Here is an 18,958-nt window from a genome sequence, read left to right as displayed (position 1 = left end):
TTTCCCTAATATGTGCTTTACTGACTGTGCCTCTCTGTGTTCATGTGGGTGTGTGTACTGCATTGCGAAATAGAATGTGGGTGGCATGGAAGTTTAAAAGCCAGCTGTCTTAAGGAATCTGTTCTGTGTGAGGAGTAGTAATTAATACTAGACCTCCTAACTGTGAGCAATGCATGGAATTGCAGTGTTTGTTGTTTTTATTGCAAAATCGACTCAACTTGCTTCTAGGAGTTGAGATTTCTGACTAGCATAATTTGTCAAAAGTAAAGCAACTCGGGACCAGCAGGTGGCGTAATGGCCATGTCGCTGGGCTCTCACATTGTTGACCATAGTTCAAATCCTAGACCTTGTGGCTTAAAACTCACACCAGATTTGTGTGTGTGTATGTGTGCGCGCGCACACACGCGCATGCGTACATCCAGAATCCCAAGAGGAGAACAGAGGAGAAGGGATTGTGTCATGGCCATCACCTCTGGGGGGTGATTTCTAGCTTTCTGTCTCTTTGTCTCTCTGGCAAGCACACATGCCCTGTAGCAAAAATCTCACTCTTAAAAGAAAAAATAGCAACTCAAGTGTTTTACTTTTTTAAGGAAAAATTTCTGTTTGTTTGTTTTTTAATAGATCAGTCAGGTGAATTCTCTGGAACGAGAATTAGAAACAATTCATTTGGAAAATGAAGGCCTGAAAAAGAAACAAGTAAAACTGGATGAGCAACTAATGGAGGTAAGTTTTTGAGCAAATGGCTTTAGCTATGAAAAATATTTTAATCTATGAATGAGCCATTTGTTGGGAGAATCTAGACATGGCATTGACTTCCTGCTGTGAAATTCTAAAGGCACTGCCAAGCCAAGTTCTTTGGTCTGTTTTACCAAGTTTAATAGACATATTTGCTTGAATGCTGTTTTGCCGAGGAAGGGATAATGTTGATCTAAAATGCAAAGAGCTTTACCTCAACAAGTTCGGGTGGGAGGGACTATGCCTGATACTCGCTGAGAGGCCCGGGGCTTTCCCCCACGCCTGTGTTTATTAGTTTCCTGAGACCTCCTGTATGACACTGTTTTATGGATACAGTTGTTCTCCAACAATCTCTTCTGTTAGGAAATCCATATGAGGAATTTGAGAGATTTAGCATTTAGAAGTTTTGTTTTCAAGTGTTCCCCTTGTTCATTACCATATTTATAAGTCAGTCTTGTCTGTGAGAAGTGTATCCGATCAATATAAAATAGATTTATATAACTTGTCAGCTTGAACATTGGGTTCCAGTCTGTTAGATTGCTTTCTGAATACCAAATTATAACAATTTAAGTACAGTTGTAGCTAGCTCTCCTCCTCCTTCAAGTAAAATTTTCATTGAGATACTTTGCTTTGGGTAGGTGAGAATATTAATCAGTCAATCCAACATTTAGTGAACTGTAAAATTCATGTGAGGTAGAGAAGCATGCATAAAAGATATACTTTTAAGTCAGAATTCTAGAAAGGGAGGGAGATATTTAAACATTTTATTTTATGAAGCCGTACACACGCAGAGATAACTTTAAAAATTAATGTTTGGATTTTAAATATGAAATATGGGCAAACATACTGAATTGACAGTTAAACGACCATGAGGTTTCTGTCAATTTTATGTTCTCTGATTATCCACTAATGGGGAGATTAACAAAACTATAAATAGTGGAATCAAAACCATTTTCTTCTGACAGCATGTAATAAGTGTGTTCAAAACCTTGAGCTGTGGGCTGTGCTTAGATGTAGACATGCTTTCCTGATGAAATAATTATATATTCTAATGAATAAGATATCTGAAGCTAAGCTCAAAGTGTCTAGTACCAAACTAAAAAGCAACAGGGTATATTTAATCACTGTTAGACCCGCCCCCAGTGCGGTGCCAACAGACCCTTTTTTTCCCTCCTGGTCTCCCAGCCCCACTTTATATTATTAGACACTATGAGCAATTTCTCTTCCTCTTTTCTCCCTGGGATAGTAGTAAATATTTGCTAATGTATTCAGGAACATGCATATTCTTGGCACTAGAGCTGAATAACTAAGGAAGAGTCATAAATTTTCAACTTGAGCGCTGAACAGAACATCTGATACACTATCTATTCAAATGGAACTTTCAAAAGGAAATAAGACTGATTTATTAACTCTAGAGATTTGGGGTTTATTTTAAAGAATTATTTATTTAATTCTATTTGTTGTTATCATTTTTTATTATTTTAATTTGACCAGACAGAGAGAGAGAGAGAAAGGGAAAGTGAGAGAGCAAGCCACAAAGTCCAGGATGCAAACCGTGGTCGGCCGTGTGGAAATCCAGCTCCTTGAACCACCATGCCACCTGCTGACCCCTAAACTCTATGGATTTGTACAGATTGTATATTTAAACAGCTTTATTGAGAAATAATTCACTTACTATACAGTTCACCCATTTAAAATATATAATTCAGTGATTTTGGGGGGGTATATTATCAGTTTTAAAATTGTGGTAGATATACATTACGCATCACATAAAAAATGCCATTTTAATTGTTCTTAAGTGTACAATTCAGGGGCACTAATAGCATTTACAAGGTTGTACAATCATTATTACTTTCAAAAATCAGCTCCATTCAAAACTCTGTACAGAAACCCTACAACCATTAACCCTCTCCCACCCCACCCCACCCCCAGGCCTCCACAGCTCTGTGAATTGGATTTTTATTTATGATATGTATAGATTAGGCCAATTTAGGGACTGTACAGAGGTTTTCAGCCATCTTTTGTGCCCCAGCTCACCTGAAGAATAGGTACATTCCTCTCACTCTGGCAGAGATTCTCACCTGGTTGGTGTGTGGAGCAGTGGGTAGGCAGGGGCATTCCCACATCAGAATCTGTGGGATTCATCCTGAGAAATGTTTTGTGGGTGATTCTAAACTGATGGATTAGGTTGTCAGGAAAGTCATGAAGTATTTTTCTATGCAAAATGCAGCACGACTTATCCAACAACCCAACATAAACTCCTTTGGGAGAAGCAAGTCTCCTAACCCTATATACTACTTTAAAAGGCACTGAATCTAGGGTCCAGCAGATGCCGTAATGGTTATATCACTGGACTCCCATGTAGTCAACCGCAGTTTGAGTCCTGAACCCGACGACTTAAACTCATGCCAGGAGCATGTGTGTGCATGCCCCAAATCCCGAGGCAAGTTGGAGAAGGGATTGCAGCATGGCCATCCCCTCTTGAGGGGGTGATTTCTTGCTTTCTGTCTCTCTGTCTCTCTCAAGCAAGCGCACATGCCTATAGCAAAAATCTCTCTCTAAAAAAAGAAAAAAAAAAGTCACTGAGTCCAATTCAGCACCTACCTTACCCCAATTTAATTAAAGATCACAAATCACTATGACTAGGAACTGGAGACTTAGGTCCAGAATTTAACTCCCACTTGGGAGGGAGGGCTTTGTCAACTATATGAGGCAATTTTTAATAAATAATTTATTTTGAACCCTTAAAGAGTTTCTGACAATATCAACAGTTCTCAAGTCGGCTGTATCTCTATAATAACCAACAGTTCAGACACTTAAACAAAATAATGTCTTATTTTTGGCATCCTTAAGTGACAGAGGGATTTGCCATCAGCTCCATTCTCTACTGGACCTGGCAGAGTCTAAATTATATTGAGTAGAGTACAGGCAAAGGTGGTAAGCTCCCAAACCAACCCAATTACAGCAGCTGAGGTTGCAGTTGGAGAATTCCATCTATAAGACATGTTAATGTCGGTACAATTTATATGCTGAAAAATGTAAATGTTGATCCTACATATGCTCTTTCTTATGTATATAATATACCCAATGTGTACTGTTCTTTCTCTTTTTATAACTCATGCTTTTCTGCCTCTCTTTATAACTCTTGTAATTTTCTTCTGTTTGTTTTTGTTTTGTCTGTGGCTAACCTGTACCTAGAACTCAGTGGTTGGAAGTAGCAGAGAAGGGTGCAGTTCTCTGCCTGAGATAGTGTGTGAAGGTAGAACATTCTCTTTCAATGAACTTTCATCGCATGGAGACATCTCATTACATTCCTTGTTCATGTAATCCCTTCTGTTGACGATAACAGTTAATAAGTACTTAAGCTAAGAGCCAGTATTCATTTTCATTTGGCTTTAACTGTGGAATATATCTCTGTTTACATTTACCTCAGGATTTGCCTAAGTATTTAAAGGATTGCGTAAAAAAATCATATCGCTGATTTAAAATCATGAGATCATAATTCTCCATATCTTTTACGCATGACAATAAAGTGGTGGGTTTAATGAATCTACAAGTAAAAGTATTTCAAAATGGGTAACAGCCCACCTCCAAAAATGAATATGAAGTAAATGGATAATGGCTCTGAGGTTTCATGATAATATTTAATTCCATTTGAGTCTTAGAGGTCCTTTTTCCCCTCTCACCAGCCTGGAGGTGGTTCGTGAGTTGGTAGTTGGTCATGTGTGTTGCATGCTTTCCATCGAAGCCGTGCATCTGACAGACGTGTCGACAGATGTGAGGTGGCATGCTTCACCCGCCAAAATGCAGTACATTCTTCTCCTTTTTCTCTCCCTAGCTCTGATGGCATGTTCACACACATCCCATTTCCTTGTTGTCTTGAACAAATACTTCTCTTCTGTGTACTCCAGTTCCCAAATTATTCTACAATATCAACTTATGCTCCAGAATTACCTGTTTTAATGCTATTTAAGCTAGCTTAATTCTAGATGTGAGACAAAATTCTTTTCAAAAATTGCTCACTTGGGGCTGGAAAATACGTAGTCATTAAACTCTAGCCTTTGAGAATCTATGAATGGTAAGTAGCAAAACTCTAGAGCATAACCACTTTCTCCTCTGATTTCCCTACTTCCCTACACCTACCTCAGTTTTAAAAAGGGGGTGTGGGTAATTAAGTGTTCTAGTGTAAGAAGCAATAAGATAGCATTCAGATTATGTCCATCAAGTGAAGTGTATACCTCATGCTCTTGCAGTCACTCAGTAGTGAGGAAGGTCTAATCTTAAGTCTAAAACATTTAAGAAAGCCTGCTTATGTATTAATTATATTACCTCCTAAGCAAAATGGCTCTTGCAAGTTGCATCTTTCTCAGGCTTACATGCTGTCTCTTTCCAAATTATTAGTGAGTATGAGACCATTCATGAATTCTTTGTGCTCTGCCTGACTCCTTCAAGGGCAGCTTTGTGATTGAGTTCACTGCCACTGACTTGGGCTTTGCCCTTGTCCTCCAGATGCAGCACCTGAGGTCCACTGTGATGCTTAGCCCATCCCCTCATGCTTGGGATCTGCAGCTGCTCCAGCAGCAAGCCTGTCCGATGGTGCCGAGGGAGCAGTTTCTGCAGCTTCAACACCAGCTGCTGCAGGCAGAAAGGACCAACCAGCACCTGCAGGAGGAACTTGAAAACAGGACCTCCGATACCAACATGCCACAGGTACGAAGCTCTTCTTGTCTCTAGTAATAAACTCAGATCGCCTAACTAACTTTACCTGGTTATTGAAAGTTACACCAGTTCAGAGGTGGGAATAAAAATCTGTATCTTCTATCAGAGAGTCACACCCTAACTGTATCCACAGAACCTCAGTGCCGTTTGGTTTTGTTTATTGCCATGCTCCTTTTAAGCTCTCAACTTCTAAGCTGGGCAATTAAATGTTCTGGGTTTCCTTTGAGCATTTGTCAATAGATGACGAAGTTCTGGGATCACTTGAGCCATGTGCACAGTTGGCCTAATGTTCTCATCCAGTGCCAAAAGTATTACAGAATTCAGTGGTAACTCTGGGATGTCCACTACTAGCAAAGCGTACGGAATTCTTTTGTACCAGAAGACCACGGTCTGTGGAGTTCCATGCAACTCACAAGTGGGGACTTTGCACAACTAATAAAGTATTCGGTTGTTGGGGAAGTCGTGATGTATTTTTCTGTTTTTCTATGCTAAAATGAGTCATGACTTTCCCCACAGCCCAATAGAATGTGTAGTCAGTGGGGTTTTTTATGTTTTTTTTTTAATTATTATTATTTAGATCATTTAACTCAATTTTCAAAGTGATCTAGTTTGAAAAATTATTTTTAAGAAAAAAAAAGAGTGGGGCCAGGAAATGGCATAGCAGTTATATTACTGGGCTCTCACATGGCTGACCACGGTTCAAATCTCAGACCTGGTGGCTTGAAATATACCGGGCTCATGTGCGTATGTGCCCAAAATACTGAGAGGAGAAGGGAGAAGATTGTGGCATGGCCATCGCCCCTGGAGGGTGATTTCTCACTTTCCTTCTCACTGTCTCTGTGTCTCTCTGGTGAGTGCACATGCCCTAAGGCAAAAAACCTTTTTTTTTTAATTCACATCTAATCACATGTCTTTACAGTGTACATTTCTTTTTCCAGCACAAATACCGTGCATGTCAGTCAAGACAAAGAAACAAAGATATTACTATAGACATTATCATCAGCAAATAGCTTCTCATTTTTGGTCAATTAAACTACTTTTACTTGTATTATCCTTCCGCTTTCCCCTCCCTCCCTTCCATACTAAACTTTATTTTTCACATTTTATTGATTCATAAAAGATCTTAAACTAAAAATATGGACAAAGCTAGCAGCAGTGACAACTGCACTATAATTTTCACTTTTTTCTCTCTCCATTCTCCCTTTTACTAAAGAGAGGTATGAACTAACTTATTTGAAAAAAAAAAATAACAAAACTAGATTAATCTCAATCGGTCTGTTATTTGCACTAAGGCCCATAAGAATTTAATTTCTGATGCAAGGCAACAGATACCATTGTATTATTGAGCTTATGCAAATAACCATTCTGCCACAAAATAAGAATGCTCACAGATATTTCCCAATTGCAAAGGGGTCATGAATGGAGAAAAGTTAAAGTTTCAAAACTCTTTTTTTAAAAAAGAAAGAAAGCAAAGAACATTTTCCCATTCCCTTTAAATTAGCATTATTCCAGTTCAGTATCAGATACAATGTTATGTTTCCAGGGTTTTCAAATAATTGTTTTTCTTTAGTGCTTCATTCATAATCATTTTTAACTCTTTGGTGTTGCCCATTTAACTCAGAATTATGAATAAAGAAATGAAAAGCACCTCTTTGTGAAGTTCTAAATGAATTATTTCTGGTTTGGATGTGTTGCTTCTGCTTTTAGATCCTTTGCTTCTCAGTTAATTTTGGATAAGAAATTGCTTGACTCTTTTTCTCAAGTCCCTCACAGTGGCTTTGCATAGTCATGGTAGCACTGTGGTTTTCCTCTCATCTGTCACCCATTCTTTCTAGCAAAACTTTAGAAAGTTATTTTTGTCTTATGTGCTTTAAAATCCATGTTTTTAGGAGCTTTCTACATGCTACTTCAACTTCTCAATATTAAAACTAAGTTGTCGAATTAAAATCGTGATGGTAGGTAGAGGAATATGTCAACTCCTCTGATGACCCAGTAGTTATAAAGTGGAACTATTGTGTCATCAGAGAAGTCCTTACATGGTTTTTTGGAGTGGTTTTTGCCATAGGGCACATGCACTCGCCAGAAAGACAGAGAGAGAGAGAGAGACAGAAAGCAAGAAATCACCCTCCAGGGGGATGGCCATGCCACAATTCCTTCTCCATTCACCTCTCAGGATCTTGAGCATGCATGCACACGCACCCAGCGTGAGTTTAAGCCACCGGGTCCTGAACTTGAACCACGGTCAACTATGTGGGAGTCCAGCGACATAGCCATTACGCCAACTGCTAGTCCCCATGACATGTTTTACTGTGCAAAAATGTATCATGACTTTTCTAATGACTCAATATATTCATAATATATTCATTTTTAATGGACTTTCAAAACAAAATTATTTGGCTAAGTAAGACTCTACACATTGCTTCTTCATATACATTATTTTCCTCAAATAAAGTTTTTATTCTTCCATGAGCTGGAGAGAGAGAGACAACATCCCAACAAGGTCCTAATACCATAATCCATCTCAAGCCAGCCCCAAATCATGGCCAAGTGTCATACATGCTGTTTTCAGAACATGGTCTTTCTTAACCCACCCACCTGTGAATGTTTAAAAGGAATTTAAACCGTTTTATTCCAATTGTTTCACTATTAGCTAGACAAAAACTGTAAAGATTTGTATTTAAAAAAAAAAAAATCCATCCAGTCAGATGCCAGGGTAGTCTGCTTTTTACTTACTAGAACACCATTGCAGGCTCCTGCTTCCTGTCACTGAGCTGACATTAATTCCCTCCCCCACTTCGGCTTTTGTTTGTTGGCTTGCTTGCTTGTTTGCCATAGGACACATGCGCTCTCGGAGAGAGGCAGAGAGGGAAAATGAGAAATCACCCTCAGGGTGGATGGCTATACTGCAATCCCTTCTCTGTTCTCCTCTTGGGATTTTGGGCTTGCATGCACATGTGCCTGACAAAATTTTCAAGCCGCTGGGTCCGGGAGTTGAACTGTAATCAACCCCTTGGGAGTCCAGCACCTTCACCACCACACTACCTGCTGGCCCCAGTGACATCAATTTTAATAATAGAGATTATTATTAGAATCTGCACGTCCTCTGTGTGTGAAGTGATGTGATTTCTTCTGCCTTTGTGTTGCTCTGCTTGCATATGTCGTGTTAATGTGTGTGCTTTTAAAAATCGTTTGCATTATCCATGTGTGAATTTAGACTCCCCCTAAAACACCATGACATCAGGGTGAAGTATTCCACTTGCCTTCTTTCTCTAGGCCTTGCTACCGGAGCAGCGAGCAGTGCATGCAGATTCCTGCAGAAGGATTGGGCACCCGTGAACACTGGGCTGCTATGGATGGCAGTCCTTACCATGGCAGGCCCTCAGTGCATACCCCACACACGTACACGCACACCACAGAGACATAAGCTGAGGAATGTTGGAATCAAGTGCTCTTTTAAATTATTTGATTATTTTTCATGTTAAGCCTTTGCAGTATTATGTCTATTTATTTATATAGGAATGACAGAGTTTGTGAATCAAATTCACAAACTTCAGCTTGTTACAAATCATTTTATTTATATCATTTGAAGAGTGTGGATTTAAGATTCTTGAAAGGATGCATTCTATATATTTTCTCATTCCCTATGTTGTAACTATTTTTAACAAAGGGTACTACTTTTATATATGGAATTTGAAGAAAATCAGGTTTATTTATACTGTTTTGTATAAGATGTATAGTACTTTTGACAGGAAAAAAGGAAATTTTTGATGAAACAATAAAATAACTTTAAATATGACTGCCTTTGTTTTTCCTTTTTTTCCCCACTCTTTTGCCCTATTCCATATTCTTTGAATTATTTATGGGTTTTTGTTGTTGTTTTGCCTTGTTTTTTAAGCAAGTGGAAATCAGGCATTTTCCTTTGATGTTGGAGTTTTTTAAAGGCATTTTATCTTTTAGCAAATATAGACATTTTTAAAAGCTAGATGTTCTCAAATCCTGATCTCTTGAAATTTACTTCCGCATTAGACTTTTGCCTACCACAACTTTTGTCTTCAAATTAGTCACATGGCTTAGCTGTTTCTTTTATGATAAAGGGTTATTGTTTAATAGCGAAACCAACGTTAGCTTTCGACTTGTCTTTGGTCATTATCATGTTTTCTAAAGGATGCCTTTTAAGAATATTTTCAGGTCTTATTAGCATTAACACCTGAGCTTTCCTTAAACATCTGAAAAATCTTCTTGACATCAGAAATTCCTTGGGTGGACATCTTGGTGAGCAGTAAAGGGAGCAGACATCCTGATCTCACCAAAACCCTTGTACTTCTTAACCCAGCCCTGTTGTAAGAGGGGAGGAGAGGCTGGGGCTCTTTTCTTGCCCTATTTGGAAACATTCTAAATTTTCACTCTGCTCTGATGATAAAGCCATCCTCCCATCCAGGTGTTTGCTTCACTCTGAAGAGTGAAGTATAGAGACAGATGACGAGCATGACAGGCAGGAAGAGATTAATTGTTATGAAGCACAAAACACTAACACCCTCACAGTAATAGCCATGCCTTATGAAAAACACGTGGTGTTGCAAGCTGATTGGAAACATTAGACAACCCTGAGTGAATTCAGTGTTTGTTTTTGTTGTTGAGAAGCCCACTGTGTTGCAAAGATCCTACCCACAGATGGAAGGTGGATGACCATCATTCAACTTACTTTGGATAGCCATTTTTACCAGAAGCGAACACAGGAACGGGGGAAGGGACTCACACTAGAGAATAAATTGCTTGTTGTCACTGATTTGGGCGTGCCTGCCCTTCAGACACCCAACCTTGCAAGACCATTAAAATCTCACTTCCCTGTAAAGAAAGAAAAATATATTGGTTAAGAACTTTGCTTTGTCTCAGGGGATGATGGTTACACAGGTAAGATCCTTTTTATTTCATCTCTGGTTCTTTTTCTGAGAGGGTTACTTTTCAACATGTGCAAGCCATGTCTTGCTCAGCACTCCCATCCCATCAGAAATCCATCCTTCCTTACACAAAGGCAAAACACGTGCTGTCCTTTCTTTAGGCGTCTTATGGGGAAAATAAGCCACGAATATCTTCAGTGTGGCATGATTTTCAAATGATAATACACTTTTTTTTTCCCATTCCCTTCAGGAAAACCAGGAACAACTGGTATCTCTCATGGAAGAACGAATGATAGAAGTGGAACAGAAACTGAAACTTGTGAAAAGGCTTCTTCAAGAGAAAGTGAATCAGCTCAGAGAACAAGTGAGCCTCTCTCATCCTTTCTGTCCCCCCACCCCACATTCCAGTGTTTTTGTTTTGTTTTAATAAGACAGTCACTTTTTTTTAAGAATTATTTTTATTTAACTTTATTTATTTTAATTTGACCAGAGAGGGACAGAGAGAGAGAGTGAGAAAGCAAGCTGCGAGGTCCAAGACTGAAACCACAGTCAGCCATGTAGGAGTCCACAGTCGGCCATGTAGGAGTCCAGCGCTCTTAACCATCGTGCCACCCGCCAGCCCCTCACGTTCCAGTTTTAAGCCCAGTTTTACATCTCTTTATTGCCATTAGCTTGTCAGCTAGTGTTGACACTCTAATAAACACTCTAAATTCTACTATAAATGTCTAGAAGAATTAGGGTTCACTCTCCCTTACATCATCCTAGAAAATGAATTCTGTATTCTGCTTTTTCCAAAGCTCTTTTAGGAATATGCATGTCCACTATTTAAAAATAAGTATTTACTAAAAGTGACTCACAGGGACCTAAAACATGTCTTATAACGTTCTGCAGTGCAAATGGAATATTTATCGATTTTTTTTTATCTGTTCAAGATGGGAAATAGTAGGTTGTCGGCAAAGTCATGACTTATTTTTCTGCTTCCCGATGACTCAATATTTCCATTTCAATAAAAGAAAATGAAATGGTGTAAAAATAGGAGATAAAAAGTGGAACTTCAGCTTTCCCATTCTCATAGTATGAGACAGCCTCAAAAAGAACCTTATTACTATAGGCAGACCTCAGAAGAATGTGCTTTGAGTTAGCATCTGGACTCCACGTTCCAGGATCCCTCAGCAGCCTGCTGGTGGAGACATACAGCCTCAATGCTTAGAAATTAGTTATGCGTCCCCCGAAGAGACGTGGAAGGAGAACCACCTTGTTGGAGAGTGTTACAGCCTCTCTAGAGGCACACTAACTGGGCCTGGAGGGCCCAGTCCAACCTGGTTTTCTAGAAACATAAAACCTAAGAAGAAGAATCTCAAGACAGGATCTAAACTCAGAGCACAGATGTAGACAGGAATTTTCCTTGGTCCCATATCTTAATACACAGAGAAGAAGGAGGAAGTCCTGTTCAGTAAGCATTTATCTATCCAGTTCTTTAAGTATGTATTCATTCAGCACAGTTTCTGTGTGCTGGGCCACGTTTTAGACACTAGAGAGACAGCAGTGAACAAAACAAAATTCCTGCCCAAGTTCCCTGTAAATTTAAGGACACCAAGCATTTGACCAGGTGATAGACTTGAAATAAATACAATGTATTTATTTTATTCATCTTATTTTGGAAAGAGAGTAACAGAAGAGATACTTGATCCAACTCTGGGATTTAAAGAAGGCTGCCCGAAGGCCTCTAAAATCAAGCCTTAAGGGCTTAGTAACATTTGAACCGTAAATGTGAGATGGGCATTCTAGGGTGTGTGAACATCACGCAGTTAGGACAACCCAGGGATACGGACATCTATCATGGAAGAGGAGAGACTGGAGAGGGATAGGGGACAGGGGACTTGAAGGGCCTAACTTGCTGAGCCGAGGCGTTTGAACTTTTTCTGTGGATGATGAACCACTGAAGTGTTTCTTTTCATGGAAAGAAGGGAGGGAAAAAAGGAAGGAAAGAAAAGTTGCAGTGGAGCAGTTCCACAGAGTGGAGGTTCTGAAATGACAGTATGTTATACCTGCCCGTCATCTACGTTCTAGACGTTAGTGTTATAATCCTTATCATTGCCCTTCTAATTAAGTAATTAGCCATGTTTTAGTTGCTTTGATTCCCTTACCCTTTTACACATTTAGATGTCCTGCGTGAAACTGGGTGTAAAATGAAAAGCTGAAGGGGTCGTGAGAAAGGGGATTGGACGATATTAACAGGAGTTATAATAAAAGTATCCCAAGGCTGCTAACATGGTCTCCCAGCCCAGCCTTCACTGTACTCTTGATCCTTGAACATGCTTGAGTTTGAACTGCTTGAGTCCACTTATATGTGGACTTCTTTCCACTAACTATATTAGAAAATACAGTATAGTACTGGAAATGTATTTTCCTTATGATTTTTTTTTTAGAGAAATTTTTGCTATAGGGCACATGTGCTTGCCAGAGAGACAAAGATAGAAAGTGAGAAATCACCCCCCAGGGGGGATGACCATGCTGCAGCCCCTTCTCTTCCATTCTCCTCTCAGGATGTGGGGCATGCACACACTCGCCCAGGGTGAGTTTCAAGCTGCCGGGTCTAGGATTCAAATGGTGGTCAGCCAGGTGAGAGTCCAACGCTTTATCCACTATGCTATTCACTGGCCCTCTTATGATTTTCTTAGTAACATTTTCTTTTCCCTATCTTTATTGTAAGAATACAGTATGCAGTATGTATAAAAAATTTGTGTTTAATCAACTGGTTATGTTATCACTAAAGCTTGCAGTTAGCAGTCTGCGGTTAGTAGTTAAGTTTCCAGGGAGTCAAAAGTTATACAGAGGACTGGCCCCGTGGCCTAGAGGTTAAAAGAACCAGCTATCACATGGACAACTGCCTGATCCAAATGCCCGACCTCTTAGCTTGAAAAACACACCAGGCATGTGTGTATGCATGCCTAAAATCCCAACGGGATGTAGAAATGACGGAGAAGGGATGGCAGTGCAACCACGCCCCTTTGGGAGGTGCTCTCTCCCTCTCCCACCGCTCGCTAGTTTTCTCTGTTCTCTCTGGCAAGTGCACACAACCTCTGGCAAATTAGGAAAAAAAAAAAAAAAGTTGTACACAAATTTTCCACTGTACCAAGGCATCAGTGTCCTGAACCCTTATACTATTCCAGGGTCAACTGTATATTCTAAACATAAAGATAAGAATATACCTTTTAGATAAGGCCCCATGCAAAAAAGAAAGATTTCAGAAAAAGTGCCCAAATTTTATCTGTTATATGAGTCAAATTTTAAAATAATCAGCAAGTTGTGAATGGAAAGTTCAAGCATTTGCTGTTAAGAGTAGAATTCACAGTTTACACCTTGCACCTCAGAAATTTAAGTGATAAAAGCACTTTGATATGCTTAGAGAATGAATAAACTGCTAACATCTAGCTTATTAAAGTGGATAAAAAAACTTTCATTTTGGAGTTGCATCTATATTTTTATTACTAATTTCTATAAACATGCAGAGAAACAACTGAGAAAAGGAGAATTTTTCTCCGCTTGTATTCTGGATGTCAAGTCTGATGTTGAAACTATATTGTAAAGTAAAAGCATATAATTGGAGCAAGGGATTGCCTTTATTAAACAATTGTCCTTCTGTCAGATCTTGAATGAATTACAGAAATGAAGCAAAGATGTCTCTCGTTGTTTCTAGCTCTGCAAGAATACTAAAGCAGACGCAATGGTGAAAGATTTGTATGTTGAAAATGCCCAGTTGTTGAAAGCTCTGGAAATGACTGAACAACGACAAAAAACAGCAGAGAAGAAAAATTACCTCCTAGAAGAGAAGATCGCTAGCCTCAGTAACATTGTCAGGAACCTGACACCAGCGCCGTTGACTTCTACACCTCCTCTGAGGTCATAGCCAAACCAAAGGATATGTTCATACTGCACTTTACTGACACAGCTGAGCAATTTCAGTAGATTTCTTCAACAGAGTTTTGTTTTTTTTTTTTTAAAAAAAACCTCTTTAGTTTCTTAAAATTAAGCATTAAAACTGCCAACAACAAAACCAGTCTCTATCAGTTTTCCCAAATAGACCTATATGGGAGTTTGAAACAAATATCTACATATTTTACCCGTCTAAATTATTTCCAAAGCTTTGGAGTTTTTGAAGTACTAATAACCACAGAAAAGGTGGATAGATGAAAACAATTTAAGAACTTAAAATTCCAGTTTCAAATGGATTTTTTTTTAAATCACTATGCTATGTAAATCTGTGTATACAGGTTAGCTATTTTGAGATCTGATTAGAAGGGTTGTTATGAACTTTATTTTGTTTTAATTTAAGTGTTCTTACACATTTAAATACTGAAAAGTCATTATGTATGTAATAGTTTGGGTTCTTTGAATTAACTGGTAGACTGAATTAATTAGTAGATTGTAATTTTATAATTGTGTTTGCTAAGGAGGCAGGGCTTAACAACCACTGACATCAGAAATACCCAGGTTGGGGCCAGCCCCATAGTGCAGCAGTTAAGCACTACACAGAGGAAGCTGAATCCCACATGCTCACCCAAGGTTTGAGTCCTGGCCCTGGTGACTTGGAAAACATATTGGGCGGGTGCGTGCATGCATCCCCAGGATCCTAATGTAGTGGAGAATTGGAGGAGAAAGGATTATAATGTGACCAGGCCCCATCGGGGATGCTTTCTCTCTCTCTCTCACCCCCTCCTCTTTCTTCTCTCCTGCCTCCATCCTATCCATGTGCCCTTGGCATTATTTAAAAAAAAAAAAAAAAAAAACTCTACCTTCTAACACCTATGACAGTATTAACCACTCTTGATGTATAGAGATTTCGAACTGATGTACTCAGCTGCACTCTTAACTAATGTTAAAGCTTTACACTCGAAATAGCCTTTTTCTTCTCCCTCTTAGAAGTTTCACGTAGGAACTTACCTTCTAAGAAATGGATAAAGCCACACTTTTTAAAGCATATAAACTATGGGAAGCACTGAACAAACCCACTTTGGAATAAACAGCCACTCTTGGAAGAGAGATAAGCAGACCATACGGGTTTTCCTATCTCTAACATCTTGGAATTCATGAACTTACCTTTGGGGTTGCCTTGAGAACTCAGGGAACAATATTCGAAACTGTCTTCCTGAACTACTGTAGGCCTCTCTTTTTCTAAGAATATGAAATGTATAAACCATATGACCTTATTTATTTGTCTTATATATTTACAGCCATAGTAGAATCTTTATTTCTACATATTTTTTGTGTGTGTATTTAATCTTCTGTTAAAAAGCCTTGATTTTAGAGTTAAAAACCTAACTTCTGGAAACATTTTTTTTTAATAGCTTGTTTAATGTAAGTCAAAATATCCATGCTTCTTACTCCTTCTATACCTCAAATCTGATCAGAAGAACTGTGATAAGCACTGGCATGCCAGCTGAGGTGAAGGAGCACCAAGCAGGACTCTCCGTTCTCAAGATCAAAACTTAATAAAACAGTAAACATTTCAGCTCATCTTTTTATTTTGCCTTCAAATCAAAGCCCTGCTGTAGCCTACTTCAGCCAGCAGTTAATGGAGGACCTCCTAGGTGCGGATACTACCACCAAAGCTCATCACAGCCACCTACTTGTTTTCTGGAAGAGGATTTAGATCAGCGAAATCTATTCCAGAGGATCAAGCCCATCTATGTACAGGAAATACAACAGCAGAATCAAACACTGCTCTATGGTTAGGAATACTAAATAAAGCAAACTGCCTCAGTCACATAAAGGAAGAAACAAACTGAATTCCATTAAGGAACTTAAGTTCTTCAGGGTCACCTGCGGGGTCAGGAGTCCTCACTACAGGAGGACCTGAAATGGCACTGTTGTTCCAGGGACTTGGAACTCACACTGATGAAGCAGACCTTTTAATTTTTCATAGCTCTTATCAAAAAGTCCTAAGTTCTCCCAGAAAAACACTTTAAATCCTTCCCTATAATTATACTTCAGAATATTTGACATTGCCTTTGCTAAGTCTGTCTTTTCCCGTGCAAACATTCCTAGTAAACTCACTTTACTTGTACAGCACTATTTTTGATAGAAAAATTTCATCTAAAACAGTGGCTAGTCCCAGACTAAGGTCAAAAATAAAGCGTCTGTGGTATACTGATGTGATATGCTTCAAGTTCTTCAAGGTTATTGACGCTGGACCTAAACACCAAGCCTATTTCTCAAACAGCTGGCTTAGCACATGAACACATTTGTTTTATTTGCTTAATCTTTTACATTATAAAAAGTGTAGGTTAATGTATTTCCTATAAATTTGTATTTGTGTATATGTAAAATGCTGTATAATGAATGTAAATTCAACTTTCTAGAGTGTTTTGGATGATACCCAGAATCCCTTTATTCAAAATCAAAATGCTGCTCAAATGAAAGTTAATTTAACTAATATCTAGGTGCTTTATTTCTTGCTTTATCTTGCTTTATTTCTTGCTTTTTCTTTATTTCTTGCTTTATCTGACTTGGGAGGAGGGGAAAAGGGGAAAAAAATTAATAAGAGAAATATCGCATAGCTTAATCTTCTGTATTTGTGCAACAGTTTATTTTTAAGAAACAGTGTAGAGTGGAAATTTAACTGGCAATTTATAACCTACAGTTCTTAGAAGACCTTTTAAAGAGATGTGATGTAAACTATTAACATTACACATTTAGATCTTGCTTTTAGACTTTATCATAGCACTCTTTCAAATCACAAGTTAGGAATTTTCCTACAGTCATTTAACTGCATGTTTATTAAAAGCAATGCTTAGAAACTTTCTTTTAGGAACAGTTATGAGGGACCAGCAGATGGCATAACCGTTACGTGGTTGGACTCTGATGTAGCAACCCCAGTTCGAGTGCCAGACCCTGCGGCTTACAACTCACACTTGGTGCATGTGCGTGCATTCCCAGAATCCCCCAAGAGGAGAATGGGGGAGAAGGGATTGAGACTTAGCCATTTCTCATTTTCTGTCTGTCTCTCTCTCTCTCTGTCCTGCGAACACATGCGCCGTATAGCAAAAACTCTCTTTAAAAAATTATTTAAAATAGTCCTAGAAGGTGGGATCTTCATTTCAAGGAAAAGGAATCAGGTTTGCCCTTGTAATATTTTACACTAAGAAAAGGAAGATGTGAATATTTAAAACTTTATCCTATTTTGCTTCCCTCTGCTTTTTTAGAAGCCTGAGCTTTAAACTCCTATTTGTTAAGGAAGAGGAGTAGAAGCAACTACAGTATTTTATCTTTCTAAAACTCCTATTAAATCCAGATTTTAAAACTTTGAAATGTGAATCCTTCCCAGAAGCATCAATGCATTCTTATAGATTTAACCTTCAGCATATTTTATATCCAGTCAGCCATGAAGCCATGGACTTTCAAGGGACAGGCAGAGATCCTACAGGTCTAGAGTTTCAATGACACATCTATACCCAGGGCAGGTTGTTGTTACAAGAAACTTTTTTCGTTGTTGTTTTTTAAACATACCTAAGGCTTTATGTGGACTTTGGTTATTTGACATGTGAAAAACTTATTTCTTATTTTGTGATTTCTGTGATTTTTTTTTTTTTTGCTGAGTGAAAGAAAGAGAAATATGTTGCCCTTGTCAGCACCTTAAAGGTATTCCTGGTCAAGGCAGGACCAAATGCTTCGTGATAGTATTAAGCCCATGGTGTTTAAATGGATTGCCTGTGATGCCTCATTCAAATATAATTGCAATTGTTATCATAAACAATGCCAAAAACCAAGTCAGAGCGAAATAACCAAAGCGTTCATATTTAAAACGTATTCTCTGTATCAAGTTTGGACCTAAGTGGGTATCTCAGCACTGTAAAATAGCTTTGGTTTTATGCCGTATGGATAGCTGTTTAATAATGGGGTTAGCTTTTTGCTTCTCAGCTTTTTTGAATGAGACAGATTAAACCTCTTCTTGGGGAGAGCTTATCGCAGCATGATTTAAAGGTGTATTGGCTTCTGGAATATTGGCTTGTCAGAGAGTTCATGTGAGTTCATCTGGAGTCCTCTCTAGAGTTCTGATACAGATCAATTTGTATGCTTATACTGGTTTTGTATATTTCATCATAGCCATTCTGTTCTAGAAAGATTATAATGTGAGCCTAAAGTGTAAATAAATAAATAATTTTATAGACATGCCTCTTGTTTTCTATATATACCCTGAACTGGATATTTGATGTTAAAAATATAACATGTTGAGAGATGATCACATGGGATATGCTTCACCAGTTCAGGCAAAGTAGACAACTCTCAAAAATTCGTACAGTCCAGGGGCCAGCAGGTGGCATGCTGGTTAAGGGCACTGTACTCCCACATGGCTGATGGTGGTTTGAGTCCTGGACCTGGTGGCTTGCTTTCTCAGTTTCTCTCTCTCCCCCTTTCCCATCAAATTAAAATAAAGTTAATAAATAAAGTTAAATAATTCTTTTTTAAAAATTCTTTCAGTCCAAATGAGCATTTACTAACCATTTTTCTTTCCTGTTTGGGGGGTATATGTATCTTCAAAGTCTCGAACAATAACCAAGCATCAACCCTGTGCCAGACACTAAGGCTATCCAGTATTTAAAAGT

General features: G+C 38.6%; 1 protein-coding gene across 1 annotated transcript in view; it reads left to right on the top strand.

Moving 5' to 3' along the window:
- Positions 1 to 18,522, top strand: part of NIN (ninein) — a 113,486-nt gene extending 94,964 nt beyond the window's left edge. Inside the window, 4 exon segments of the mRNA XM_006160527.3 lie at positions 622 to 723; positions 5,245 to 5,445; positions 10,603 to 10,716; positions 14,053 to 18,522. Coding sequence (XP_006160589.1) covers positions 622 to 723; positions 5,245 to 5,445; positions 10,603 to 10,716; positions 14,053 to 14,262 — 627 coding nt within the window. The 3' untranslated portion in view covers positions 14,263 to 18,522.
- The last annotated feature ends 436 nt before the right edge of the window (positions 18,523 to 18,958 follow it).

The sequence above is a fragment of the Tupaia chinensis genome, unplaced genomic scaffold (genome assembly GCF_000334495.1).
Source record: "Tupaia chinensis unplaced genomic scaffold, TupChi_1.0 Scaffold000688_1, whole genome shotgun sequence".
Lineage (NCBI taxonomy): Eukaryota > Metazoa > Chordata > Mammalia > Scandentia > Tupaiidae > Tupaia > Tupaia belangeri.
Note: the sequence above shows the minus strand (reverse complement) of the source record. Positions and strands in the feature narration are given on the sequence as shown.